The following is a 26,538-nucleotide window of genomic DNA, read 5'->3' as shown; positions in this document are numbered from 1 at the left end:
GGATTGCAGGGCTCTTGACCCGAGTACAGATGCTATCCATTACATGTCGCATTTCTGATCAATTTCACATTTATAATGTGAACAGTTTTAATTACCCCATTACTCTAGTATGCCCCAAGTATGGATAACTCTGCGAGGACTTTAGCTTCCATAAATACGCTAAATGAGGACGAGCCACACATCTTTTGTCAGGTTAAACTTAATACCTCATATGAAAACGAAATGCATGCAGATCCCAAAAACTTTGGCAAAGGCAGTTTTTTTTTTTTTTTTTTTTTTCGTGACTTAATCGCATAGCATAATCGTATAGATGTATAGATGAATATTGATATTAAAAACAGGGGTCCAAACTGCGACACCATACACAAAACGCACCTTGATGTAACTCAAACAATCTGTGTTACAATCAGACTCTTTGGATGCTTCGCCCTTTCGGTTTACTGTACTCTAATTAATAAAGTGGAGAAAAAAAAACCAGCTTTATAGGTAATAAACTAATAAGGGGCATTTTTTGAGTTACATGCATGATACCTCTTCAGGTCGTTTGTTCATTCAAGAAAGACTATCAAGATTATCAATACTATTATGGCTCAATGAATGACTTCAGATGTAATAGTCCGTTGGGCAATCTTAAAATTAAACCAAGATTACAGATTCAAACATTCCGCCTTTCAAGAAGAGCACGTTCGAAACTAAAACAAACAATTGCCACCATTACTCTCTCTCACAATCAATCATTCCACTCTTTTTTTCTCATCGTCATCATCATTCATGCATTTCATCCATTCCATCCATTCGCTTTACTTTGTTTCCTTGATCTTTTTTTGATACCTCACTTATATATTCAAGCATATCCTTTGTTTTTATTAGTCTAAAAAAAAAAAAAAAAAAAAAAAAAAAAAGAAATGGGTCTACTCTCTCCTGATTGCCTTGTCAATAATGGGACTCGGATAATAGGGATGACTCATACGACTTACTATGGTGATAAGTTTCCAAAGGGGGCCCACGTCATTCTATTTGAATCTGAAGAGTTTCCCACCACAGTCGGGAACCTAACTTGGAGCCTCAAAGCAGCATGGCATGATCTGGACTTTCCGTCTCGGCAGAGCCAATCACCCAAGTTCTGCCATGTGGATCCATCAACAGGTGTTTTCACTCAGATGACGTCCTATAATGTTACTTTTCCTAATACTGACGGAACTATCACCAAGCGACCTCCCGGAGGGTTCCAATATGACCCCCGATCAAACAAATGGTCAGAGTTTGCAGTCTCTTCCGATTATCGATGGTCGGATTATTCACCTACTTTTACATTATTCTCCTGGCCTGGAACATCCACATTATTCCAAGCGAACATCGGAGAGAATAACACAGTGAATTTGGGCAAATTGACCATTAATGATCAGGGCCAAAATCAATTCATGAATGTGATGTCTTGGGAATTGGTAAATATAAAGAGGAAAAAAAAAAAAAAAAAAGGGGGGCAAGGGTGTGAATTCATTTCATTCTAACCGAGATGGTCTTAATAGGATCCTACTGTGTATGGCCTTCCCACTCGTCTTGTTTATGGCAACAATACCTTATATCAGTTTGGAACGCAGGTAGTCAATAGCAAAACAGGAGAGCTCAAAAACCTAATGACAAAGATACCAATCTCAGGCGACTCTGCAAAGTTCACGCTCCCTGCTAACCTTACTGTATATCATGCTCAAGCTCTGGACCGTTGCGGCCCATTCAAAGCCGGTATCTACTACAGATACGTTGTCTATGTCTTCTGTCAGGTAAATTACAACGGAAAAACCTCTGAAAAAATGGATTGTAAATAAACAAAAGAATGGTTTCCTTTATTTTTAAACTCCGCATGAAATGAATGAAATTTAGGCTCCTGAAGGACATGGGTTGATCTGGATGTATGACGCGCGCCCAAATGCAATCAATGATCTGAATGCTGCCTATCCCTCAGACGGCCCACGTTTTGCTGGCGCGATGATCCATCCTTTTGGAGGCTTTGATGAAGACGGTGTTGGTAGAAATGCACTCCTGACGGGGATTTGGTGGGACGGAGATCCAACCGTGGAGATCTCGCTTGATCCAGCTTATATAGGACATATGGACTCGGTCCCATGGCATATCAACATTACAGAGCCATATGGTATGCCATTCGACTCAATGCCACAAAATGAAACTGATAGTAGCAACAATAGCGACAGTGATAGTGACGGTGGTACCAATACTGGAGCCATCATCGGGGGGTCTATTGTAGGCGCATTACTGATTCTAGTCTTCTTGATCTTCCGTCGACGCTGGCCACATTTGCGCAAACGGTTGAGGAGCAAGATTGCCAAGTCAATGTCTGCTGAGAGCAAGAACAGTGATACTGACAAGAGTAAGGGACATGGCGTTGCTGGTATTACTGTTGAGACGGACAAGATTGAGGCATCTTCCATCCAAAGCTATGACCTGGATGGCAGAGACAAGATTCCGGTCGAAGAAGAGGATTTAGGACAATATCGGAGTCAAGATGCGAGTCGTAATATGACTAGGTCTCTTTCCTGAAACGGCTCTTTGCCTGGTAACGGGGTCGAATAATTGATGCATGCCCCGATCGTGGTTACTGACTCAAGATTTGATTTGATCACGACCATATTATTTGTTACACAGATGGAGACTTTCTGTTGTCTTTCTATCTTTCTGTAGTACCATTTCATTGTTAAACAAGAAAACAAGCAAAATTGACCGCTTCTATTCTTTGTTATTCTTCTATTCCGTCACAATGCATTGCCATTTGTAATTGACCTGTTTTCAAAAAACAAAAAAAGAAAGAAAGAAAGAGAGAGAGAGAAAGAGAGCACGTTGTAATATCTTGAAGACATTTATGCTCTCGCCTGGCTTTTTATTATTTTTTTTTTTTATTGACATTGCCTTTTTTTCATTTCATGAAATCATTTAATCTTTCATTTCTGTCCTGTTGAATGTACATTATAATTATAATATAACAACGATAATACCATCCTCTATTTTCTAGAAGCTCCTTTCTCTCTCTCTCTCTCTCTCTCTCTCTCTCTCTCTCTCTCTCTCTCTCTCTCTCTCTCTCTATTTATCTATATATATATATATGTATTTTTTGTGGCCATGGGCATTATTAACCATCTGAGTTGTATTACACTAAATGGAACAAGGCTACTTGGGATGGCATACGAGTCGTTAGGCGGTAGTAATGGGCCAGACCATGACAGTGTAATTTTAGTTCAATCCAATCCATCTCCTGGATCTGTGACTGATATCACTTGGTCACTGGTCTCGGCCTGGCCTCGTCCTACGAGCGATCCACAAGATCGTTCACCTAACGTCTGTCATGTTGACCCAACGACAGGTGTCTTCTCCATGATGTCCTATTTCAACCTGACGCTGACAGATGAGTCCTATCCAAGGTCACGCCCAACGCGTGCACCCGGAGGTTTACAATATGACCCACGGAGTAATCGTTGGTCCAATTTCAGTATAGCTCCGGATTATCGATGGGATGATGCCACAGCAAACTTCATCCTTTTCAATTGGCCGGGAACCTCCACGCTTTTTCAGGCCACTATTGGTACTGCTAATACTATCAACATTGGCAAGCTGTATTCAAATGGCGAAGACTTTAATATGTTTTCCAATATTGCAAACTGGACTTTGGTAAAAAAAAAAAAAAAAAAAAAAAAAACAGTTGAATATTGTATTTCATGAAAAACTTAACGGCTTTTTTTTTTTTTTTTCTTTTTTTTTTAAAAAAAAGGATCCTCTCATTTACGGAGACCCAAAGTGGTTGTTTTATGGCAACAACATGCTTTATCAAGTCGGGACATACCTTTACAACAACAAAACAGGTGCACTTAAAACTATTATGACCCAGATCCCGATTTCTGGTAATCCCTTGGTATTTCAGCCACCAACTAATCCACGTGTGTTAAAATCTGACAGCTTGGACACATGCGATCTATCATTCCTGTATGGCAGCTATTACAAGGATACTCTTTATATCTTTTGCCAAGTACGATACATGCAAAAATGCAAAGGGGCTGAGGGGGCAAAAAATCATGATTATGATCATTCTTTTTTTTTTTTTTTTTTTTTTTTTTAATACTTTTCCTTCTCATAATAATGAATAATTACATAGGGTCAGGATGGCGATAGCTTTGCGGGATTTGGCGGGGTGAGCTTATACGAAGATATTAAGGATAATAATGGCTCTGATGCATCATTAGACGGGCCATATCGGTATAATTTGGATCAAGTTAAAGGAGCGTCATTTCAACCGATCGAAGGATATTATAACGAAGAGCTCAAACGGTTCGCACTCATGATCAACTCGGCGGATGGATTTCCCATGGTTGGACTCCCACTCCATCAGCCGTTCAGTGCAGGGGCGACCAAGGTCACTTATGAAATCAACATCACTGACAACTACGGCACTCCCTTCCACCTTCCTGAGAACAACAATACAGGCGCCATCATCGGAGGCTCGGTCGTAGGTGGGTTGATTTCACTAGCCCTCATGATGTATCTTCTTGTCCGTTGGCGGTGGCCACAATGGCAACGATGGCTGAAAAGCAAGATTTTACAAATATTATCCGCGGACGATAGTGAAGAAGAACTTGGTCCGAGGGGTAAACATAGTCTTAATGGTGACGACAGTAGCGACAACATGGATCGCCCTGGAGCTAGAGAGAACGTCAACAAGATTGAGGACCCACTCCTTCAGAATTATGACTTTGATGGTAGAGATAAGGTTCTAGCCACAGAAAATGGCATGTCAACAAATGCGATAGACACCGCAACAGCATATATGCAGGGTGTACCACTGCAACGACATCCAAGGCCAACATTTTTCACTACACTAAATCCTGATCTAGATGATTCAGATTATAGCACTTCCGACCTTACTGATGACTCCTCTTTGTCAAGAGCACCTGTCCAAAGAATTGAGAATCATCATGTACTAAGTACAGCCAACGTTATGAGCGTTGCTACAGCTGTTTTGCGAACCTTACCAACATCTTTCTCCAGCAGTAGCGGTGTCAGCAGTAGTGTTAGCAGAGCCAGAGATATAGGTAGTGACGGTGACGGTGGTATTAGAAAAAGCAATAGCACAGGAGCTTTGTCATTGACACCAGCACCGCATATACCTCTATTATCGTCTTTGCGGCACCAACCTTCCGCTCCACTTCTAGAACCCAGCAGTAGCAGCTTTACCAATAACGACAAAGACTTTAATATTGCTACCTCACAATCCGAGGAAATTCCCATGACTTCAATAGGAGGGACAGCAATAACGACGGCCCGTAGCAACCACTATAACAGTATTGAAGAACCAGTTATACCGCTATCATCTTTACCGTTGTCGTCTTCATTAATACCACCATTACCGTCGCCATCACCGATGAGCCCGCTCTGTAGAAGGACATCCATATCGTCAACATCATCTACTTGTATTCCAGAGGAAGCAGCCCCTCCTTACTACCAATGTCAACAGCATCAGCATCAGCTCCCTAACCACAATAGCATACTACAGCAGCAATTATCACCGCAGTTATCACAACCATCATCATATTCACAAACATCAGAGCCAACGCAGCTAATGCAACCAAAAGATCAACAAAATCAAAATCTTTCCCAGCTATTACTTTCTATTCCTACATCTCCCTTCTCTACTCTTCCTATACCCTCCGCTCCGATGTTAGACATCAGAGAACAAGAACGAATCGAGCACCAACAACAAGATCGAGGGCAAGATTATAAAGAACAACGTGATTCTGAGCAAACATCGAAACAGGAAAACTCCACATCATCCTCGCAAGTAAATTTACCGTCTGAGGTCGTTCAGGTTTTCGAACTCTCTTCTAGTTTCGAGCAAAACGCTCCGCAATTGAATCCTAGTTCTGGCACAATATTCGAAGTACAGGAGGTGCTGAGCCAGGAAGAAGACAATGAGCAGACCCTAGAAAGGAATGCAGGCCCGAGAACAAGGATAAGGCGATATACTTGAACAATGGGCTTTTTCTAGTGGAATAATATAAATAAAGGAAATGTTTGTTGCAAGGGATACACACGCTACTCGCAGGACTTCTCGAACTCAAGATATTTTCTTACACGAGTAACTATTGCCTTTTTTTTTTTTTCTCCTCTCGCCTAGCTTAATTATTACTGAAATGCTATTCAAACAATCGCCTTGTCCGGAATAAAAGAAAGAAAGAAGTAGCTGTAATAGCAACAAAATCAATTAGCATCAAGGTCGCTTATTCGTTAAAGCTAAGCAAAAAGACGACTTCATCCCTAATAGAGGCCGTAACGAAAAACTTTTTTTTTGTCCTGTTAATATAAATAATAATAATAATAATAATAAAACGTTTCGTATCACTATCCACTTTTGTTTTTATTCTTGAGATTGCAGGAAAGCACTACCTCTTTGCACAAAAAAGGATGTGCGGAGGAAATTACTCGGACTGAAGTCATACTTTTAAATACATAGCCAGGTGATTTTCATTTGAGACCAATTCGCTGCCAGCTTCATTCCCACGAAGATTGGACTTAAAATATTCTCTGACCAATTTTGGTGGCAAAGATAGTATAAGCTTTTTTCTTCTTTTTTCATCATCCCTTCATACCCTTTTCTTTTAACCCCATCCCGTGTTCCGAGGGCCCCATCTGCCTCCTAATCCAACTTCTCCGTCCTTCTTCCTCAGCCCTCTTCTCTATTCTATCCTCCCATCCACTCCTCCACTCCTTCTTCCCTTCGTCTTCGCTGAATGCTTCTAATTGTGAGGCTATAGCAGCGGTTTACCCTCCCTTAATAGAAAAAGTAGTTTGGAGAACTGTATCACAACCTTTAGGTCTGATAGAAAAGGTGACTCAGATCTTTTCTTGCAAAGTCCTAAGTCCCTTCAGACATCGTCCATAGTCTCCATGATACAACAGGGCTCAATGACAGGTTTCCTCAATCAGTGGTACATGTGTGTGAAATAATTGATTGGACACTCAAAGTCGTGGAATACTCCGGTGCCTTGCGTTGAGGAGCTTAGTTACTTTAATTGAGAAGTATGGCCTGTGCCCTGCGAAATGGGAAAGAGGAGGGCTTGTGGCACCAAGGCTAAGAGCTTGGTACTTCTTTGGGCTTAATCGCTTAATTTATCCTTTAGACCGTAAAACGGGCAAATTTGCCCATTTAGTTTCCATCAACCCATAGGCAGGTCAGATCCAGTTTCCTATGCTTTCTACTAGCAGAAAACAACTATCTATTGCATGCCAAGGAAGAAAAAAAAACAACAGAAAATCATTCAGTAAAAATCAATCAGCAAAAACTATATATCTAGGCTACATAATCACGATGCACGATACACTGTGTCCACCATTCACTTACCTCCAACTTTACCGTTTTCTCACCTTCTTTCCTCAGCCTAAGAAAAAAAAAAAAAAAAAAAAAGCAAAATACTTTTTTTCGCTAGAGGTATGTCGCCGGACCTCCATACTGAGCTAAAATTGGTTGTCATTCGAGCATTTAAAAATCAATTGACTGTAGGCTCAAACCTTTGTCTCTAACAGCAATAGTATCAGACCAAACTGCTAGGCGGCATTCATGGATATTCTACCAGTGCACATTGCCACTATACCAACCGCACCAGTTCCCTGAGGCCAGCCCTACCACGGTTAAAATACCACGGCGGTGTATTTGATCTTGATGCGCTTGGTGTCGGAAATATTGGTAGGATGTGCCTTACGCATATGTCATCTCAAATGCGACTCAAAAAGTTTAAACCCAGCATGGCAACAGCGAGGGCTGGGAGGGGTTTCCTCAAGTGCTTGAGGCAGAAATGGTTAGGAGATCGATTCCTTCACAAATTTGTAAGTGAAATGATCATAGTTTTTAATATGCTCGAGCATTATCATTCTTCTACCCATTAGTATTTGAACTAATTTCGACTTGTTGTGCACTTTTGCTTGCAGAAATCCTCAGACATTCGATTCCGAAGGGTCATCCGAAATTCAGAGAACTGAGCTGTATCCAAGGTATCGAGCAGCATCTGAGGACCTTCTTGAAAGTAAGTTCCTGTTGTGGCAGCTTTAGTTGAAAATGTATTCGTAAATATATAGCTAGGTGCAAACGAAGGACGACTTTGAAGAATTTTGTTTTTGCACATGCATTACTGATGCAAGTAGTTGACACATGAGTTAGATAGACAGGCACTTTCTTGTCTGCAAGGTTTAAAACGTTGCATGTCGATATACATGGAGGCCTTTCTATTAAAGGCCTTCTGCTCACTCCACTGTAGGCTGGTGACAAGGACATTCATCTTTGTCGACTTGCTTTTTAAAAGCACTATTGAATTCCACAGATTTGTTCGGGAGAACAATTTCATTTTGGATTCGGATGTCCTCCTAAATGAATCTGACAAATATGTTGTGAAGACATAACGTAAGAGATAGTATAGGCCCAAGAAAACACCAATGTGAGAGATGCTTTCTGGAAGCTGTAAGGAGCTCAATTTGAGATTCTTCGTCATGTTAAGAGAGATTGTGGAAAGAGGAGTTTAAGATGAAGAATATGGACAGATATGAGATACCGCATCCTTTATAGCTGAAATTTTGGCGATTGACCTCTTGCTACCATTTTATTTTCAGCCAATGAGATTTTCGATGCGCCCAAAGACAAAGGCTGTCATCCACCTAGTGGTATCATTAATGGGAGTTAATGAGATATTGTTATAACTTACCTAGCATCAGTAAAGCTACATATCTTTTTAGATACTAAGCAAGGCTATGGCTTTTTTTTTTTTTTTTTTTTTTTTTTTTTTTTTTCGTATTGGGGGGACATGGGCGAGTTTTCGCAACCTGAAAATTTTAAAAAACTTTTTGGAATCCCAACCCGTCCAAGCTCAGAATTGATTAATTTAGCCAAAAAATATTATAAAAAATTGCCAAATTTATCTTTTTCCCAAAAAAGACGCGGTTTATCAGACTATGGTAGTTATCAACATCCTCAAACCTCTGTTCTATTAGTCATCAATGCTCTAACCTGGGCTTATTTAAAGCAGTAGCTTTCTATGAAGCTTCACTTTCTGCTCTTCCTTTCACCGAAAAAACCATGACATACATCGGAAAACATCCTTCCCCAATGAATACCCCCACAGCACAAAACGAGACATATAATGTAACTTATTTCGAGAGATTATCGATTGAGAATATACCTTAAACGGATTCTGTAGATGATGTAGAAGGGACAGGACCAGATTCTGAACCACCTTCACCGCCTTCCAAGTCACGGAAAAAGCCTTGTCGATTGTTCTTGGTGCCGCAACACAAACTAGTTCTTCTACAAGCAATTATCAGCGCTCCTCCATTTGCTAAGGATGACAGGTCAGTTAATCAACGGTGGCAGAGCGTCGTCGATCGAATTCAAGAGACAGAATTGTCTCCCCTCCGTTTTGGTGCGCCCATCTATAGCGGTGTTACAGTACGCAATGCTAGAAGCGCATGGGAGGCAATGGCACAGGACCACAAAAGATATCTAAGAGAAAAGACTGCGGCAACCGGCATTATTGGAGAAGGAGACAGGCACCGTTGTCTAATCAATATGGCATACAAGCTAGAGCAGGAAGCTCTTCAACAACGGACAAGCAGTCTTAATAGTCGTAAGCGTGCTCATGAAACTCATCTACAGAACAACAGAAATAATGAAGCTTTGCGGGCTGCTGCAATATCGCGGGCTTCTGCACTGTCACGGGCTGCACGAAAGCGTTCTTCAGGTTCTCCCGAGGATTCATCTTCCGAAAATTCATCTTCCTCAGACACAAGTCAACAACGTAAAATCAAACGCACAAGGGATATTAATGAGCTGCGTAAACTATTTCTTGAAAGAAAGGAATACTTGGATCATGCAAAAGCCATGGAAACAGGATATCGTGCTATTATCAAAGAGATACTAAGAATTATGCAACAAGATAGATCAGAGCAGCATGCTGTTAATAGGGCAATTCTTGAGCAGCATACTGTTAATAAGGCAATTCTTGAACTCTTATCCAAGAAATAAAAAATAAATTTATTCGTGATAGAGAGCCTCGCCGTATAGACCGGGTTAGAGATATTCATCAATTGCAAGGGAAGGAGGAGGTGGTCTACTTTGAAATGGGATGATGTATTTGATCCATAGTAACACGTATGGATGTTTGTGAATATCACTGCACATTGATAATATCGAGCAACGGTGAAAGCAACACTTTTTTTTTTTTTTTTTTTTTTTTTTTTTTAAAAAAAAATCAGTAAAGGCGAACATTCTCGCAATTTTACCAAATCCCCCCCCCCCACTCTACAGCTATTCGATCTTTAGGAATTAATGGAACAGGAACTGTAGCGACAAGCCAGGTCTCCATAAATAGCGATAGGCTGACTGTCTTTTGTCTAAGCATGTCCCTCTAAAACCTCCTACAGGTCGGTTGTTCGCATTGTGGTCAGATCAAGTCTTTCCATCATAGGGGCTTCGCAAGTCAATGATTATTCCGCCGGGAGTCAGGACGGATTGATACTTGAACCCATGACTGTGGTAGTGATCATTGTAGATTGAACGCTTGCCAAATCTTGGGCGAACAAAGGCGCGTAATCGACGAAAGCAAAGCAACCAAAATGAAAATGGCCATTTCTTCAAAAACACATGTAAATTTGGTTATTGATGTTATATACGCTCTTATCTTTGTTTTTTCTACATCTATTTAAAAACAGCAAAGAAATTTTCTTTACAAAAGCACAGCGAAACAAGGAGGATATTAAGGAAAAAAATAATACATTGTATACATTTCTTTTTTTTTTTTTTTTTGCAGAAAAAAAAAAAAACAAAACAAAAATAAAAGACTCAATGGCGCAAGTATCTTTCCTCTCAAAAACACAAAAGAAAATAGCACTACCTAGAATACAACTAATTAGTTAACCTTCAATGCCTCCAGCTCCTTGAGTAGAGCAGCCTCAGATGTGATCTTCTGCAACTGTGTGAGCTCAAGTGTCTCTCCTGCTGCCTGCCTTTCTTTGAGCTCGTGAATCTGCTTCAACTTCTTTGTGACATTGCGAATTTTCTTCTCTGTCTCAGTCATTTGGGCACTCGACGAAGATCCTGATGAAGGCGGCAGCAATGCTCCATTCTGAGGTTTCTTATTGTTGTTATTAGGACGGGGAGTATTGGCACGTGCAGGTGAGTTGTTGCCAGATCCAGAGGCTACGGCATTGGGACCTTCTTCCGTAGTGATATCCTTATTCTTCTTGGCATTCTCACGCTTCTTCTTGTTCTTCAATGCGGCCCTGGACAATGCGGCCTCAGCGGCTGCAGCATTTGCTGCAGTAGATGAGGAAGAGCTACTGGTATTGGCATCAGTAAATAAGGAAGGAGCAGGTGTTCCACGGGCCTGAGGAGGTCTGTAAGCGCCGACGCGAACAGGTGCAGGTTTGGCAGCTGCAGCTGATGTACTTGCGGCGGGCTTAGGTGCAGGTGATAGTGATGAACGAATAGGGTAGATCTCAGGTGCAGCAGGTCTCCAGCTGACTTGGTACAACTCATTCACCTCAGCAGTGTGCACTAGAGTGCCGGTATAGTGCCAAACCTTGTAGCCATTATCGACACGGAGACGAGGGCTTAATGTAGCTGTCAAGATGTGGCGACCATCGGGGGACCACTCACAAGCAGTTGTATCACGTGCAGAGACACTGGCAATCTTCTCCAGAGTTTTGCAGTCCCAGAAATCCATAGTGCCAGCCAAGTTTCCGAATCCTGCCAAAACTAAAACTCGTCCCTGAGGATTCCACTTGATAGTGTTGCGAGCATCTCTTCCAAACTCATGGATAGAGTTAGCGCGATGGTCAAAAAGGGTTGTTTTAGGGTTGGGCATCTGTCCGTGGATAACAACAAAGTCCTTGGAAGCAGGGGACCAAGCAACATCATGGATGAGACCATCAATGGGCACTCTGCAGTCGAAGTTTCCGGCCACAGCCAAATAATAGAGGTTGGTCTCACCATAGTATGATTTTCCAGTCTTATCATGGTCGGTAGTGGTCCACACGAGAATATTGGTACCCAATTGGTTCCAGATCATCTGAACGCGATCAGCCTTAAAAAATGACTTGCTGGCAAGAGGCACATTAAAGTTGGTGATCGAATAGATGCGAACCATAGCTGGAGCGCCCTTGCGCTCGCCAAAAAAAACGGCGACCGAAGTACTCTTTCCATGCGAAAGCGAAAATTGGGTCATTCCCTCCTGACGCAGCTTCGTAAACGGGGTCTTGGTCAAGTTTTTGGGCTCCCAAAAGTGAACCTCACTAGAAACCATCCTTGCACAGTATGCCTCATCATCAGTCCACTGTACATTCCTAGTTTACGTAAAAAAAAATCGTCAAATAAGCAAAGGGTAAGCATAAATACTTCGCTCCTATTCGTAATACTCTCCCATTGTGCATCTCCTGAAGACAAACAAACAAAAAATGTTTGTCTCCTTCTCCTGACTGCGCCCTGTCGATTGTAAACAAGAACACAACATCACAACATGACGTGTGAGATACATGCGAAAATTTTACCAGTTGTTCTGCGACTTTTGAGAGAAGGCGGTCAACAGCTGACCACTCTTGACATCGTAGATGGCCATATTCTTGTGCGATCCATCCTCGGTCTTGACTAAGCCGATTTATCCAGTAGAAGGAGAGAAGGAAATAATAACAATAATAATACTTTAGTAACTACATCCAACGTTCAAAATTAAAGGTGCATCTGATCAGAAATGGGAAGAATGTATAAAAAATCACAAAAATAAAAATACATGTAAAGACAAATATAGAATAAACACCCTTCTTTCAATTGACATGCATAGAGTTAGATCTCCTGTTAATAGAAGTAGTAGCAAAGTGGTAGACTTACTCTGTCGCTGCCAAGTCGAGAGGAAGGTTCCCTTTGGAGAAAAATCAATCTCGAGCACATCCTTGACCTCCAAGTCCTGGATGATCTCCAGTGACTGAGCATCCATCACCTTGACACTAAAAAAATAAAAAATATACGTTGAGACCATAATCATTTTTGGTAAGTATGTCTGGTAATGAATGGAATGAATTTCTTGCAAACAAAGAAAGAACCAATAACATTCGCTTAAACACTTGGCTTTACCTTTCGGGGGTCGCCCAAGCAAGATACTGCCCATTCTTGCTGTACTGAAGTACACGAATGTTACCAGTTTGCCTAATAGTAAGTCATTACACCGCCACAATAATGAACAAGAGAATGGAACAAAGAAGATGTTCATATCAATGAATGCCTATAAAGCTAAACTAAACTTTTTTTTTTTTTCATGGGCAATTGACACTTTTCATCATCCCAGTGAGCATTACTTTTCAAAACCTGTGGGAGCACCAAATTCAGGAGCGCCCTCAGAGAGACCGATGCCTGCAGCAGAGCGGACTATTGAAGACAAGAAAAACAAAAAAAGAGCATTGTAGTTGACTCATGTTAATTCATTCTGTCCTGATCAGTTTAATAGCTCATGTCGGACAGGATCAATGTTTACGTAGGGGAAACAGTGCACAAGTATAAACACAAAGATTGACTGAAAAGACATCAAGATAAAGAGGGACGTACATGCAAATTGAGTAGGCGGCAGGGATGCAGCGGACATGATCTTTCGTTCTTCAGGAGGAGTTGGAAGACTACAGAAAAGGAGAAGGGCACAAAAAAAAAAAAAGAAAACCCTGCACCACTGTCCTGCCACAAAAAAATAATATAGTGTATCACGTGCTTTATTTCAAACCAAGGTTATTCATTTTTACAACTTGCTCTTGCTCTCCTCCTCGGCCACCTTCACCAACATCTTGCCTGTGTTGTCGCCCTTGAACAGACGAACGAGTGCATCGGGTGTATTCTCGATACCCTGGATGACAGTCTCACGACTCTTGAGCTTGCCTTCTTTGATCCATTTGGACATATCAGCCGTTGCCTTTCCATACTTTTCAGCATAATCAAAGACAATGAAACCCTCCATTCTTGCGCGCTGTGTGATCAATGCGCTGTAGTAGGCTAGAAAAAAAAAAAAAAAAAAAAAAAGTTAGTTTAAATAACCCAAACCATGACTATGACTATGAAAAGTAAAATAAGGTAAAATAACTAAAAAAAAAAAAAAAAAAAAAAAAAAAAGTATTTTTTTTACCTGGTCCCTTGGGAACGGCTTCATTATAAGTGCTAATGGCGCCGCAGACAATGATACGGCCCTTGAATGCAATTCGTCTCAAACATCCATCCAAAATATCCCCACCTGTATTGTCGAAAAAGATATCAATCAACTTGGGTGTTGCAGCAGTCAACTCCTTGAAGAACGTCTTGGACTTGTAATTCAACGCAACATCCAATCCCAACTCCTTCACCAAATATTCACACTTGTCGTCCGATCCTGCAATACCAATGACTCGGCATCCAAAGACATGCTTAGCAATTTGAGCTGCCACAGAGCCTGTTGCTCCTGCAGCTCCAGAGACTACCACTGTACAATTGGGACCCCCCTTCTTCTCAATCTCTCCAACCTCAAACAATCCGAAATAGGCTGTCAAGCCTGTCAACCCAAGAACTCCCAAATAAGTAGAAGGCGATACTCCTGGGAACGATTGGATCTTCACCAAATCTTCTGAGGGCTTGAGTACCGCATATTCTTGCCAACCACAGGTTGCACGAACCAAGTCTCCTACTTTGTAATCTGGGTTGTTAGACTTGATGACTTGAGCCACATCGGCCGAGCGCATTACCTCATCAATCCTGACAGGGCGGATGTACCTATGTTCATTGGAAATCCATACAATAGAAGGGATAGAGAGAGTAAGTTCTCACGTTATTTTTTTTTCTCTGTTGATTATAAATATCTACTTTTACAGGTGAAAACAGGAAAAAAAAGAAGCTTACGAGCGAACATCACGCATCCAACCGCGCATGGCAGGATCGAGGGAAATGAATAGAACCTTGACCAAGATTTCGTTGGGTCCTAATTCATCTGAGAGCGAGACTTGCTGGAATTTAAATGTCGTTTTGGGATCGATATCCGCAACTGGCCTGTTAGCCAGGACAATCTGTGTGTTCTTGATAGCACCCATAATATCTTTTAACAGGTATTAGTTTTTTTTCGAAAGACTTGTAGTTGGTGCAAAAGAGTTAAAAAGAACAAAGGAGACAGTAAAGAAAGAATGGAGAAAAGGAATGAAATTAAATGAATGAATGAAAAGCTCTGTCATATTTATAAAAAAAAAAAAAAAAAGACGACAGGGTTTGAGCTGATCGGGCCAATGAGTTTTTGAGCCGCGAAAATCTTTCTCACAACCTCTCTCCACACTACCATCATTTTTATGCAATTATCAACCTTCAGATCAACACACAAATATTAAAAAAAGGGTCCTCAACGGATACTCGATCACCGCTTTACATGAAGGCTGGCATCGTGTACTGCTTTCTCGATCTTTCCGTCCGGCCCGTACGGACATAATCTTCCGTGGTTTGCTCTGCTAGATTCAATATTTGACGTGTAAAAAGTATTATATCCACCACGTTCGATAGTTTTACTAATCCGCAAAGCACACGTCAAAGAAGAAACTTTATGTTTCCTATTGACTTAAAAAAAAAAAACTAAGATAATGATAGTTGTTTTACAAGATCCCAGACGTGTGGATTAGTTAGGGAGATAGAATACAAAAACTGTGCAAATGGCAAATGAGAATAGAAAAAAAAAAAAAAAAACTAATTAAGATCCATGTCCATGATCTTCTCCTCCAGATCCATTAAATGTGCATTTTCAGGCGGACTTCCTGCTTCGTTGTCGGGTATAACACCCCCATCATTATCATCATCAATGCCATCATCATCGTCATCGCCATCATAATCAACCTCAGCCACGTCTCCATTGCCTGTGTCTTCATTTAATTCCTCAATGAACGCAGAAGTATGATGATGGTACTGTCGATGAAATTCGTCCGCATCCCACACCCCATCGTAGTTTAATATATTGTCTTCGATGGAATCATTCGTAAGATCTGGGGACCGATAGAGTACCAATTCATGAACTTCAGCTTCATTCTCAGGAATAAAGTGCGCACGTGCCAAGTCTCTCCAATGACTCTGACTAGGCTTTTCAAATCCTTCCGCAAGATAAAACAAGTTGCAAACGTTCTTGGATCGTACCAAATTACCTCCTCCAACTCTTGCTTTCTCTTTATCCTGTACCTCATTCTCATCCTTATCCTCACTGTCATTTGCAAACGGTATCTCGAGTTCATCTTTCGCCTCATCATCTCCTTTATTGATTCTCGAGCCTTCCTGGTCAAAATCAGCCCAAAATCGGGTACCAACCGTAGCCTTGCGGCTCCCCCGCCTCATATTCCTTGATCCTCTCAAGCGTACAGAAGTTCCGGTTCCGTTCCAAAAGGCGCCATAAACTGTGGGTCGATGATATCGACCACCCTCGGTACTTTGATAGAATCCGCCTCGGCCTTTGCTTCCATCTCTGCCATTGTCTCTGTCGACTGATTTTTGGCTCCATTTTTCCTCGCCTGTTAGCCCTCTTTGATGATCGTCAACCGATACTGCTTCACAATCTTCAATGAATTCCAAATGGGGCCCTCTTTGATTAGATCTACTCAACCGCACTTTCTTTGCTGGAGAAGGTTGTGTGAATGGCCGCTCGCGATGATCTAGATCAGGAATTGGCGTCAAAGTTCCATCATCCTTGTATTCATATGCCTTCAGTAAGAAATTCTCCGTTCGTGTACTAGACGACAACAGCGAATCATCCCTTCTTCGCTTAAGCTCATTGTTTCCCAAATGCAACACTACCAGCTCTTCTCCGGATGACAAATCAATAATACTGGGCCCGTTTAAGTTTAGATACCTCATTGATGGGTTCGTTTTTGCTGTTGCTATTTTTGATGACGATGGCGATTTTGCTGTTGTTGCAAAGGTTGATGTTGATGTTGAACAGGTAATATTGTTGCCAGAGGTGGGGCGTAAGGCCGAGATCGTGGAAAAGGAAGGCACTGTACACTGTGATGCCGACAGAGAGGAAGATACATTATTCATCTGATGCGGTGATGCCTCATACTCATAGACAGGATTGAAATTTGGATTAAGCGAGGCCAAATTGGATTTGGATCTCTTGGCTCTTTTCAGAGGCCTTGCCATCCAAGAGAAGCCCGTCCTTTGTGGGGATGTCGAGGTCGTCGACATAGGGTTGTTCTTTTTACCAATAATTTCACCATCACTAGTTGTTTCGTCCAAGGCAGCAAAAAACTCGGGCTCAAAATGGAAAGTGTGTTTCCGCTTGTAGGGGTTACTATCTGCATTCGTGGTTGATGTAGCTGTATCTGTGCCTGTACTCTTTTTGCTTGTATTTGTATTTATATTATTTAGGTCGCAAGTGTTGTTGTTGATATAATTTCTGCTATAATTGTTTCCGTTGTTGCCATCGTTGCCACTGAAATCACTGGGCAGAAAATTAGATGTGCAGAGAATGTTATTATCAATAATATTAACATTGCTATTGATGCTCTGTATATTATGAGGGGAAGGCTGAGCAACAGAGAAGAATGTGCTATCGGAATGTTGGTCGACCATCTCTTGCTGGATCCTATGGTGCTGCTCCGCAACAGAAAGGGACGAGCGAAAGTGCATGAGAGGGTCGACCTGGCGAGCGAACATGGATGGACGCTGGTCGACAAACCGTAGAGTTGTCGGATTCTGCTCTTGTCTGCGAGTGGAATGTATGTACACAACAAGCAGGTTTCCCAGCAGACAGAACAGATAGTTGAGAAAGCAGTATGACGATGTGAAATAATTACAGGATGAGAAACATGAATGAATGCAATAGAAAGTGAATGAAGAAAATAATTTGGAATGTGGAAAAACCTTATTTATATTTGCACAAGCGAATAAAGGTGTGTGTCTGCGCAGTGATTGGATGAATACAATCGATGTGCACTCAAAACAGAGGCATCATTTTCTGTTTACTTTGAGAGGGCACATTTTGATGATATCGATATCCAGTTGATTTGTGATCATTTACTGCATTACATGATGTTCTATCTACATGTACATTCATTCTGCTTTCTCTCTGCACATTTGGCTCCTTTTTACTCTTAGAAACCAAACAGACTCAATCCTCTCTTAATGACGCTGTCGAGAACGCATCTTCATCAAACTCCAATCCCCCAATACCTGACCGACTGCCTGCGAAGCCAGATGAACTTCTGGTCCCAGATACTGCACCAACAGATCCTGCGCCAGTAGAGGAGGCGCTCCCCGCAGCACGGATGCCTACATTTCCCGAATTGACTGGTCTTCTTCCAGGAACACTCACAATATGTGTCGAATTGGTCCATCCCCAACGATATGCCAACTCGTGTGCACAAATCTCGCCAAAGCCCAAAAAGACGCCATTGATAAACGGAAGAATGAAATTAATCGCTGTCGCTTTACATAACGCAATGATGGTCTCTCTGCTCGCAATCGGATAGAAGAGTTTCCAGGGCATGGTCTGGTTCAAATCCACGACAGCTGTCGAGACTTCTGAAGATGTTTTTGGTGCTGCTGATGTGGGGACAGTCGAGGTAACAGGACGCGCAACAGAGGCCGCAGCAGGTTTCTTTTTAGCGGTGGTGGTATTAGTGGGTTGTTTGGCTGCTGACTTGACATCGTCAGGATGATCAAGGATTGTTGACGAGTTAAGTGATGAGACTTCGGGTGACGAATGCTCATAGTCAGCCTTCTCGAGCAGAATACCCGACGATGTACCATCATTATCCTCGAGAGGTGACTCCAAATGAGTCTCTACCGCGGGGTCATTTAGATTCTGTGCGTGATCAGACATATCGTTGTCAAAATGCTGTTTATGTCGAATGAGGGAATTGGTTGCCAAAAGGGAAAAAGTAAAATAGAAAAATAGCGACATGAAACTTATTATTGTAACGTCACATTAAGCACTTTTTGGTGGCAAAATGCTTCATTCTAACCCATGGTCAGCATATCTTATGTTAAGAACCACATCTTGGTCACGTAGACTATGTATGGCACATGTTGCCATTGTCGTACTACTTTAGGTGAACCTAGATACTGCTTTAGGCTCCATGTAAAGAAAGTGATATTAATTCTTGATTATCAAAAGTGTTCGCAAAGGACAAAGGTGATTGAATGGTTCCAATAGCGACAAAGAACTGCAGGCTACTGAAACTAAAGGACATTTCCACTACGGATGGTTCTATCAGTGTTCTGGCTTTAGCATTCTCTATAATCGTGTTTATGTAATAAACTACCTCGCTACCCTGTAGTTATCTTTATTACTGCTCAGCTACTGATTTTTTTATTTATTTATTTTTTTTTTTTTTGAAAAAAAGTCTTTCCATACTATAGCATTTATCCTTTTAGATAACAGGCTTCTCTTTTTCTTTCATCCCAAAGAATGAGGTGCCATCTGTGGCAAAACAAGGCAAGTGTGTACTTCCGTTGGCTTTCAAAATGCTTATTAGAAGCTTACATTGCTTACAATTTAGCAATTGCAAAGATTAAAGACTTGCGAGAAGGACAATAATGGAGCTTCCTTAGCAAAAAAAAAAAAAAAAAACTCACCCCCTTTGCCTCTTTTCTCACATTAATCAGTATTGACACCAAGCAACAGTTAATTCTACGTCAGTTTTTTTTTACAAACACATGGCATGAGGCCCTTTACAAGCTATTTTACTCAATGTCAGCAAAAAAATCATTATTGCTATTATCTTTATTACTCTAATATACATTTACTAAATATGACATTCTTACAGCTACTAGTACTTTAAGAAATAGGGTTTTGGGGTTGGGGAACTGGCATGGAGGGATATACATAGGCAGGTGTAGCTGCCAATGGAACAGTGGAGGCCGGATATGGCAAAGTAGCAGTAGGGTTCGGAATAGCTGCTGAAGGAGAAAGCTCCGGATTTGCACCTGAACTTTCCAGGACTGGGTACGGCGATTGAGAAGGGATACCTTGCGTTGGTAATGCTTCAGAAGCAGATGGCTGATATATTGGAGGTTGAGAAAGCTCCGTATGGATATCTGGATAAGGCATCGATATTGGTAGTGGTGTTGATGGTGGTAACGTTGGTGGTGCTGGTGCTGGAGGAGTATAACGATATGGCTCAAAATGAGGGCGGGGATATAGATGAGCACAAGATTCACTTGCGCCATTAGCCTCAGCGTCTTGCTTTTCACTCTCCTTGCGGCGTATCACTCTGCGTACATACCACCAGTAGAAAACGACGCCCATGATAATTAGGACGAGGACAACGGCGACAATAATTAAGAAAATGATACCGGTAGAATAGCCACCAGAACCGCCACCAGAACCGCCACCAGAACCGCCACCGGTAGCAGTACCAAATCCTCCTCCAAGTCCTCCTCCAAGTCCTCCTCCCCCTCGTGCCATAGTCAAGGTTTATTTAAAAAGATAAAGAGAAGAAAGAAAAATGTCCAAAGAAATTATTGGATGGTTATGTTTTTGAAGTGAATGGAGAGTGTGAAGAAGATGGATGATTGAATTATGTGGATAAAGTAGAAAACACAGCCCGGTTTTCGAGAGGAACAGGGTCATATTTATATGACGACAAATGTTCAATTGCTATTTCCACCAGACCCGACAAAAAGTCGACAAACCTTAAAGGTCGCACATGCGATTGCACATTTGCTAATTCGAAGGTTTCCAAAGAAAAATGGGAAGGTGTAGAAAAGAAACAAAACAAAGGAAAATGAGGCTAAGCGTTCGTCCATGCAAGCACAAAAACTCAAAAATCCAAATCATGGCTGAGAAAAGGGGGGCAGTACATGTACACACAACACAAATAAACCCGCCGCGTGAGAGCGGTAGAACATGACATTTTTTGTGGGCAGAAAAGTGCTCAATCTCCGATTTCCTTTTAATGTTTATTTTTTCAGGAACATGTCTATATAGGAACAGGAACGCACAATGACGACCATTTTCCTTCATCTCATGGTCAATCGACGCGCTTGATAATCGAGATAGGGATAGGACACAATGACTTGGATATGGCTACGGTCAGCGATTGGATTGCCTTTGAGCGCAGCAACAGCTTTAGAAGACTATGTCAAATATATATTACAAATGGATGCATATCCGTGCTTGTAGTTGTGTCAGGCCCTTGAAGTTGAGGTTGAAATCGATGTTAGTGAAAAGATTAAGTAGGTCCACGGGCTGCAACTGATGGTTGTTGTTGATAATGATATATTTCCGTTGTCGTTTTTGAATATGATCCATGATCCATTTTAAACTATTGCCTCTGTGTGACAAATGTGGTGAATGCGAGTTTGAGAAAGAATGTGATTGCTAGTGCAGCAAGTGCAACAGGGATACTAGCTTCCATTATCAAGAGTTTAGAAAGTTCATAGGCGAGGGTGAGGAAGGAACTAGCTTTGCAGACAGGATGGCAACAAAGATAAAAGCATCTAATATCAGACGCGCTTATGTGTGGCAAAATACCAATCTAAATCGATTTAGTCGTAAAAAAGCTTATTTCCACCCAAATAAAAGTTATTTTGATGTAGCATTAGGTTACAAAGTCTCTTTTTATTATCTTTAGTATTCTACATAACATATATTGTTTTATATATACAACTACTTCTACTTCAAGAAGATGGGTTATAGGCTGGGGGAACTGACATGGAAGGATAGGCACTGGCAGGTATAGGTGCTATTGAGCCAGCGGGAGTCGGGTATGGCAAAGTAGTAGTAGGGTTCAGAATGGTGGCTGAAGGAGATATCGCCGGGCTTGCACCTGAAGCTCCTAAAGGGATAGCTTGAGTCGATAGTGCTTCAGCGTTAGATGGTCGATATGGTGGAGGTGGGGAAGACTCCATTTGGATAACTGTATCTGAATAAGACATCGATGTTAGTGGAGGTGTTGTAGGAGCAGCATACGGGGGTGGTTCATACTGAGAACATAAGTCTGGACGAGAATGGGATACGTCTGTGGGTTGTGTCCCAAAGCTATGTTGCTTATCGGCAATCATTTTGCGGCAGAAGAGAAAGGAAGCTACTAAAAAGGCACTGAGAAGACAATAGACAACAGTATCAATAGAAAGAGGCTCTCGAGCCATGGTCAAAGTTTATATAAAAGATGAGAAAGGAAGGGGGGAGGGGAAATCTGAGGAATAACTTGTTGGTGGAATATGTATATTTGATGGATGGTAGGAGATATGCCTGATTTCCGAGAGAATTATGGCCGTATTTATATGATTTATAATTAATGGAAAAGTCGACAGCTTTAAAAATGCACGTACTACATCAGAGCGCTTGACTCGAAGATTCCATAAAAGTAAACGGGAGAATGGGCAAATTATGGTTGAGGAAATGGGGCGAGGTGCCAAAACTGATCCATTCTTTTTTATTTCCAGGAAAAAAGTTTATACTGATTATCTGGCTACACACAACGTTGATGAATCAGTCAACTCTCCAAATGAGAACCGACTTGGGGCCAGCTCGTTTCGAATAGAGAAAGTGTCTAGTCGCGCCGGACAATTGCAAAGCTTTCTCCGTTCTCAAATCAGAGCCAACAAACTGATATTTAAAAAGGGTGGAGTTCTTATGGAGCTTCTTATAAGGAGAGTTAAAATATTAAGCTTTGCCAAAATATTCCTTCACTTCGAGCGCGATAGATAGGTCTGACGATTAGGATGGGATAGAAGGCAATGGCTTGGATACGACAACGGTCAACGGCTGGGTCGCCTCTGGCTGCAGCAACGGCCCTTCGAAAGGCTGCCCCGGATATGTATGCATAGGATACTCTGTTTCAGTAAGACATATTATTGTTGCATGCAAGTCCATGCTTGTGGTTGAGTCAAGCTCTTGCGGTCGAGGTCGAGGATGGTGTCGGGGCCGAAGGGGCTTAAATGGCTCCACAATCTGTGCCTGACAATAGTTATTTGGTAATGATATGCCACCGTCGCCGGCTTGGTTATGATTCACTTTTGATCTTCGCTTCCATAATACACATGTGATGATAGCGAGTTTGAGAAAGAAGAGGATTGCTAGTGCAGCGAGTGCAACGGGGATACTAGCTTTCATTGCCAAGGATTTAAAAAAAGAGCAGAGGTAAGGTAAGCTTCGCAGACAAGATGGCAGCAAAACTAATAGCATCTTATATATCGACGCGATTAATGTGGCAGGGCACTAAATACTTTCATCTAAAAGCTAAAGATCACAATGGTAGGATCATTGACTTTGTTGGTATTGTCTTCCTCCTTAAAAAAACAAAATAAAAAATTCAGCCTTTTGCCTTTACAACACACGTCATGAGCTTGATGCGGTAAGGCTGCAACCTATTTTTTTTTTTGAGCGACAGATGTAGGAGGCTATGCTGCATAGGTCCTTTTTAAGAAATAAGTCAAAAAAAGGCGTTCTTTCGTTTCGTTATCGCATATGGTATGGTATTACTGTAAAAGAGTATCAGATACATTTGGACATCAACAAATACTCAAGTGGCCGGAGATGTCCATCGCCACATGTAAAGTCAGTTGTGTTATCCTTCGGATGGTGTAATTGCCCAGAAAGTAGTAAAACAAAATGGTGCTTGACAGTCTATAGTTTGGAAGGATCTTCCCTTGGTGCGACCGAAAGAAAGGCAGAAACACGCGCTTGAACAAACGTGACACCGATTTCAGTCACAAATTCGTTTTTTTTTTTTTCCTAGAGCTGTTTGCCACTTTCTTGTTTGACAAAGAATCAATTCATTGTAAGTCATTTAACCTTTTTTTCTCTTTATTCACACACTCACACATCACTTCACACGTCGCTTTTTCCTTTTACATTTATAATGGTACGCTCATTCTCATGCACACTCTTCTCTGAACTACTTCAAACAAAGCAACAAGAAAATACATGTCAACATTTAGCATTTCAATTGCTTCTCAACCTGCGTACTTTCAATTCTTTTTTTTCATAAACTCGATCTGGCTATATTCATGACTTTTCGTTTTTTTTTTTTTTTTTTTTTTACAATTCTACTGACCAATATTATTTTCCATATCTCATTTTTGCTTAGACAACATCACCACCGGATCCAGTCTTTGAGGAATTGGCCACTATCCCTGGTCATGTTGCTTCATTCTCTGCTGATCTGGCCTCAGGACAACTCTTGAATGTAATTCATCACTTTGCATTGCGTGAAAGTGCATTGCACTTATGCATTCTGGAATACATGCATTCGATTGGCTCACATGCTACTTATTGACCTTTGACGTTGTAACGCGTCCTCTTTTTTTTGTGCTCTCTTATTTATTCAACTTCTCCACAACTTTTTTTTTTTTTTTACCTTTTTACTGGGCTGCATAGGCAAAAGGCCCTATCAGTCAAGATCAAGCAACAGTAATTCAAAAGATCATGCAGGATGTTGGACAACTTGTATCGCGGTATTCTCAGGGAAACTCTGGACTATTGTCAGTGTCGGCAGAAACAGATGATAACAGTGTGCGGAAGGTTACAGGTAAAAAAAAGAAAGGAAAAAAACCTAAACAACCTAGACAAGGTCGCAAAAAAAAAAAATAGACTCATCCGTTGTATTCCTCTTTCACTTTTTAGTGCTAACAGAAGAATCTACATGGGCACTGACAATGGCTGACAACAAGATTTATGGCATCGAGAAGAATGAATAAACGTTCCTGCGAGAAGAAGGAGAGAGAGCATGTATCCATCTCAAGAAATAAAGACAGGATCAATAAGAATAAAACAAAAAAAAAAAAAAAAAAAAAACTAATGAAGAGAACATCCAATTTGACTAGACGAGCAGAATCACCCCTCTTATGCTGTTTGTATATAATTCATCATTTTATTTATTTATTTTGATTTCAAACATTCCATTCTACTGAAAAATAAAAGCTGGATTTATCCCATCTCAAGGGTAGAAACAGCAAAGACACCATTGACATCATGCTCAGGCCTTTTGCCCCTCCACATCCTCAAGGATGGGAATGTGTCTTTCCAACCAATACCATCAAAGAACTTGACAGCTTCTTGGTTCGAATTGGGCATATCTAATGCAATAAGCAAAGGTGGCCTATCAGGAAGAGTTGACGATTTCTGTTGATCTGCATCTGCCAACTCCACTTCCACAGCCAACTTGACCAACAATTGTTTCGCAGCCTCGATATTGGCAGCATACAAGGGCCCTAGTCTGTAGGAAGTCTCTGCAGGACGTAAACAGGCATATCCCAACACAACAGGCTTTCCATTCTCCTTCTTTTGATCCGTAGACAAAACCGCAGCCCCAAATCGATGTTTGTCTGCATGATTGGTATGAAACTTGACCCAATCCTTCACAAACTGCGGGCGTTTCAATCCTGTGTATTTCTCTTCCAACTCGCAGAGTTGCTCCAAATCGACTTGATCATCCGACAAGTCCACTAAGCCAGGAATTTCGCTTCGACGGATTTGATCGGCCAAGTCGCGTTCATGATTCTCAGTCAAGTCCTTGGCGAATCCTTGACGACGTTCATTCTGCCAACTAATGTGGATAAATCCTGACTTCTTGTAATTTTCCACTTGAGCCATCACACCGTCGAGCCCTACATGCGATCCATGACCTGCATGCTCAAGAGCTTTATGGAATCCTTCGAGTCCTAATCCTTGGCCACGGTATTTAGGTGAGACAATATAGTACCCAATCCAAGCTTGATCGTCTCCATAACGGACAGAGCTCACAATCGAGACGATCTCATCATCACCATCATTGTCGTCAGCTACCGAGGAAGAATGAGATGATGGATCGGTGTTCTGAGAGTCGGAGTCGGATGAAGAATCAGATGAAGAATCCGAGTCTCTTTTTGGTCTTGGTTTCGACGTGAGCTTCCCAAAGAAGAATCCTTGAGGATCTGCACGGTAAAAGACATGCCTGATCTCCTCACCCTTGGCACCGGGGTTCCATTGTTCTTGACGGGACCATCCATAAAAGGTATCGACGGCCTGTTGATGAGTGCATCGATCAAAGACGAAATGACGTCCGTCCTTGGACTTGATCTCGGCTCTTGCAGCCGTGCTATTGGACATTCTTTAAATTTTTTTGAGGGGGTGAAATAAATAAGAGTGGAAGGTAATGCAAATGAAGAATGAAAAAGAATGAGGAAAAAAAAAAAAAAAAAAAAAGTTACCAATATTTGATATATATACATAAACAGACGCCGCATATCCACCTTTATCCAACCCTTGGAATAGGGAGAGAGGGGTGGCGCTAGAAATGTCCCTTATCGTACAACGCAACATGAGCCCAAGCCCAGGTTTGCATGAAAAAAAAAAAAAAAAAAAAAAAAAAGGACGATATGTTTCTACAATATAACATGTGAGTGAGAAGAGGCGTAACGCAGTGTATGGATGATGACAGAAACGAAAGTTAGTCACTCACTTTGTCTGAAGGTCGTGTCAACCCTTCTCCGATCAATTCCTCAGTTCCTCAATTGATTCGGAAAGTGCAGGATAAAATATA

General features: G+C 41.4%; 10 protein-coding genes across 10 annotated transcripts; 3 read left to right on the top strand and 7 right to left on the bottom strand.

Moving 5' to 3' along the window:
• Positions 1–959: 959 nt before the first annotated feature.
• On the top strand, positions 960–2,636 carry BCR41DRAFT_383208 (hypothetical protein; the record flags this gene model as incomplete). Its single annotated transcript, XM_022027435.1, has 3 exons — positions 960–1,445; positions 1,530–1,781; positions 1,882–2,636. 3 exons carry the CDS (start codon positions 960–962, stop codon positions 2,554–2,556), a joined length of 1,413 nt encoding a protein of 470 aa, XP_021886063.1. The 3' UTR covers positions 2,557–2,636.
• Positions 2,637–3,189: 553 nt separating this feature from the next.
• Positions 3,190–6,066, top strand: BCR41DRAFT_418462 (hypothetical protein; the record flags this gene model as incomplete). The annotated part of the gene is made up of 3 exons (XM_022029627.1): positions 3,190–3,678; positions 3,779–4,033; positions 4,160–6,066. 3 exons carry the CDS (start codon positions 3,190–3,192, stop codon positions 6,026–6,028), a joined length of 2,613 nt encoding a protein of 870 aa, XP_021886062.1. The 3' UTR covers positions 6,029–6,066.
• Positions 6,067–7,493: 1,427 nt separating this feature from the next.
• Positions 7,494–10,066, top strand: BCR41DRAFT_418461 (hypothetical protein; the record flags this gene model as incomplete). Its single annotated transcript, XM_022029626.1, has 3 exons — positions 7,494–7,881; positions 7,994–8,078; positions 9,243–10,066. The coding sequence occupies exons 1-3, from the start codon at positions 7,747–7,749 to the stop codon at positions 10,064–10,066; spliced, it is 1,044 nt and encodes a 347-aa protein (XP_021886061.1). The 5' UTR covers positions 7,494–7,746.
• Positions 10,067–10,879: 813 nt separating this feature from the next.
• On the bottom strand, positions 10,880–13,715 carry BCR41DRAFT_345192 (eukaryotic translation initiation factor eIF2A-domain-containing protein). Its single transcript, XM_022022667.1, has 6 exons — positions 13,637–13,715; positions 13,390–13,459; positions 13,169–13,240; positions 12,926–13,041; positions 12,589–12,685; positions 10,880–12,384 (listed from the first exon to the last, which is right to left on the bottom strand). The coding sequence occupies exons 1-6, from the start codon at positions 13,671–13,673 to the stop codon at positions 10,950–10,952; spliced, it is 1,827 nt and encodes a 608-aa protein (XP_021886060.1). The 5' UTR covers positions 13,674–13,715; the 3' UTR covers positions 10,880–10,949.
• Positions 13,716–13,780: 65 nt separating this feature from the next.
• On the bottom strand, positions 13,781–15,248 carry BCR41DRAFT_316956 (hypothetical protein). Its single transcript, XM_022021258.1, has 3 exons — positions 14,945–15,248; positions 14,202–14,818; positions 13,781–14,071 (listed from the first exon to the last, which is right to left on the bottom strand). The coding sequence occupies exons 1-3, from the start codon at positions 15,130–15,132 to the stop codon at positions 13,821–13,823; spliced, it is 1,056 nt and encodes a 351-aa protein (XP_021886059.1). The 5' UTR covers positions 15,133–15,248; the 3' UTR covers positions 13,781–13,820.
• A 521-nt stretch (positions 15,249–15,769) lies between these two features.
• Positions 15,770–17,887, bottom strand: BCR41DRAFT_418459 (hypothetical protein; the record flags this gene model as incomplete). The annotated part of the gene is made up of 1 exon (XM_022029625.1): positions 15,770–17,887. Exon 1 carries the CDS (start codon positions 17,720–17,722, stop codon positions 15,770–15,772), a length of 1,953 nt encoding a protein of 650 aa, XP_021886058.1. The 5' UTR covers positions 17,723–17,887.
• Positions 17,888–18,061: 174 nt separating this feature from the next.
• BCR41DRAFT_345189 (outer membrane protein TOM13-domain-containing protein) lies at positions 18,062–18,940 on the bottom strand. Its single transcript, XM_022022666.1, has one exon. It carries the CDS (start codon positions 18,888–18,890, stop codon positions 18,177–18,179), a length of 714 nt encoding a protein of 237 aa, XP_021886057.1. The 5' UTR covers positions 18,891–18,940; the 3' UTR covers positions 18,062–18,176.
• An 861-nt stretch (positions 18,941–19,801) lies between these two features.
• BCR41DRAFT_345188 (hypothetical protein) lies at positions 19,802–20,591 on the bottom strand. Its single transcript, XM_022022665.1, has one exon. It carries the CDS (start codon positions 20,475–20,477, stop codon positions 19,848–19,850), a length of 630 nt encoding a protein of 209 aa, XP_021886056.1. The 5' UTR covers positions 20,478–20,591; the 3' UTR covers positions 19,802–19,847.
• A 1,092-nt stretch (positions 20,592–21,683) lies between these two features.
• BCR41DRAFT_345187 (hypothetical protein) lies at positions 21,684–22,252 on the bottom strand. The gene has a single exon (XM_022022664.1). The coding sequence runs from the start codon at positions 22,160–22,162 to the stop codon at positions 21,692–21,694; it is 471 nt and encodes a 156-aa protein (XP_021886055.1). The 5' UTR covers positions 22,163–22,252; the 3' UTR covers positions 21,684–21,691.
• Positions 22,253–24,871: 2,619 nt separating this feature from the next.
• BCR41DRAFT_345184 (hypothetical protein) lies at positions 24,872–26,159 on the bottom strand. Its single transcript, XM_022022663.1, has one exon. The coding sequence runs from the start codon at positions 26,103–26,105 to the stop codon at positions 24,945–24,947; it is 1,161 nt and encodes a 386-aa protein (XP_021886054.1). The 5' UTR covers positions 26,106–26,159; the 3' UTR covers positions 24,872–24,944.
• Positions 26,160–26,538: the final 379 nt, after the last annotated feature.

Source organism: Lobosporangium transversale, assembly GCF_002105155.1.
Source record: "Lobosporangium transversale strain NRRL 3116 chromosome Unknown BCR41scaffold_2, whole genome shotgun sequence".
In the NCBI taxonomy this organism is placed as follows: Eukaryota; Fungi; Mortierellomycota; class Mortierellomycetes; order Mortierellales; family Mortierellaceae; genus Lobosporangium; species Lobosporangium transversale.
The sequence above is the reverse complement of the archived record's forward strand: the minus strand, read 5'-3'. Positions and strand labels throughout refer to the sequence as shown.

What these genes read in the sequence shown, in the direction of transcription:
- BCR41DRAFT_345192 (XM_022022667.1), bottom strand. Translation starts at nt 13,673, where the DNA reads ATGTCCGCTGCATCCCTGCCGCCTACTCAATTTGCAT. An exon ending in GCTCCCACAGGTTTTGAAAA is followed by an intron (nt 13,241 to 13,389) that starts GTAATGCTCACT and finishes ACTTACTATTAG; the next exon opens with GCAAACTGGTAACATTCGTG. An exon ending in CAAAAGTCGCAGAACAACTG is followed by an intron (nt 12,385 to 12,588) that starts GTAAAATTTTCG and finishes TACGTAAACTAG; the next exon opens with GAATGTACAGTGGACTGATG.
- BCR41DRAFT_316956 (XM_022021258.1), bottom strand. Translation starts at nt 15,132, where the DNA reads ATGGGTGCTATCAAGAACACACAGATTGTCCTGGCTAACAGGCCAGTT. An exon ending in TGGATGCGTGATGTTCGCTC is followed by an intron (nt 14,819 to 14,944) that starts GTAAGCTTCTTT and finishes CAATGAACATAG; the next exon opens with GTACATCCGCCCTGTCAGGA. An exon ending in AGCCGTTCCCAAGGGACCAG is followed by an intron (nt 14,072 to 14,201) that starts GTAAAAAAAATA and finishes TTTTTTTTCTAG; the next exon opens with CCTACTACAGCGCATTGATC.
- BCR41DRAFT_345189 (XM_022022666.1), bottom strand. Translation starts at nt 18,890, where the DNA reads ATGTCTGATCACGCACAGAATCTAAATGACCCCGCGGTAGAGACTCAT.
- BCR41DRAFT_345188 (XM_022022665.1), bottom strand. Translation starts at nt 20,477, where the DNA reads ATGGCACGAGGGGGAGGAGGACTTGGAGGAGGACTTGGAGGAGGATTT.
- BCR41DRAFT_345187 (XM_022022664.1), bottom strand. Translation starts at nt 22,162, where the DNA reads ATGGCTCGAGAGCCTCTTTCTATTGATACTGTTGTCTATTGTCTTCTC.
- BCR41DRAFT_345184 (XM_022022663.1), bottom strand. Translation starts at nt 26,105, where the DNA reads ATGTCCAATAGCACGGCTGCAAGAGCCGAGATCAAGTCCAAGGACGGA.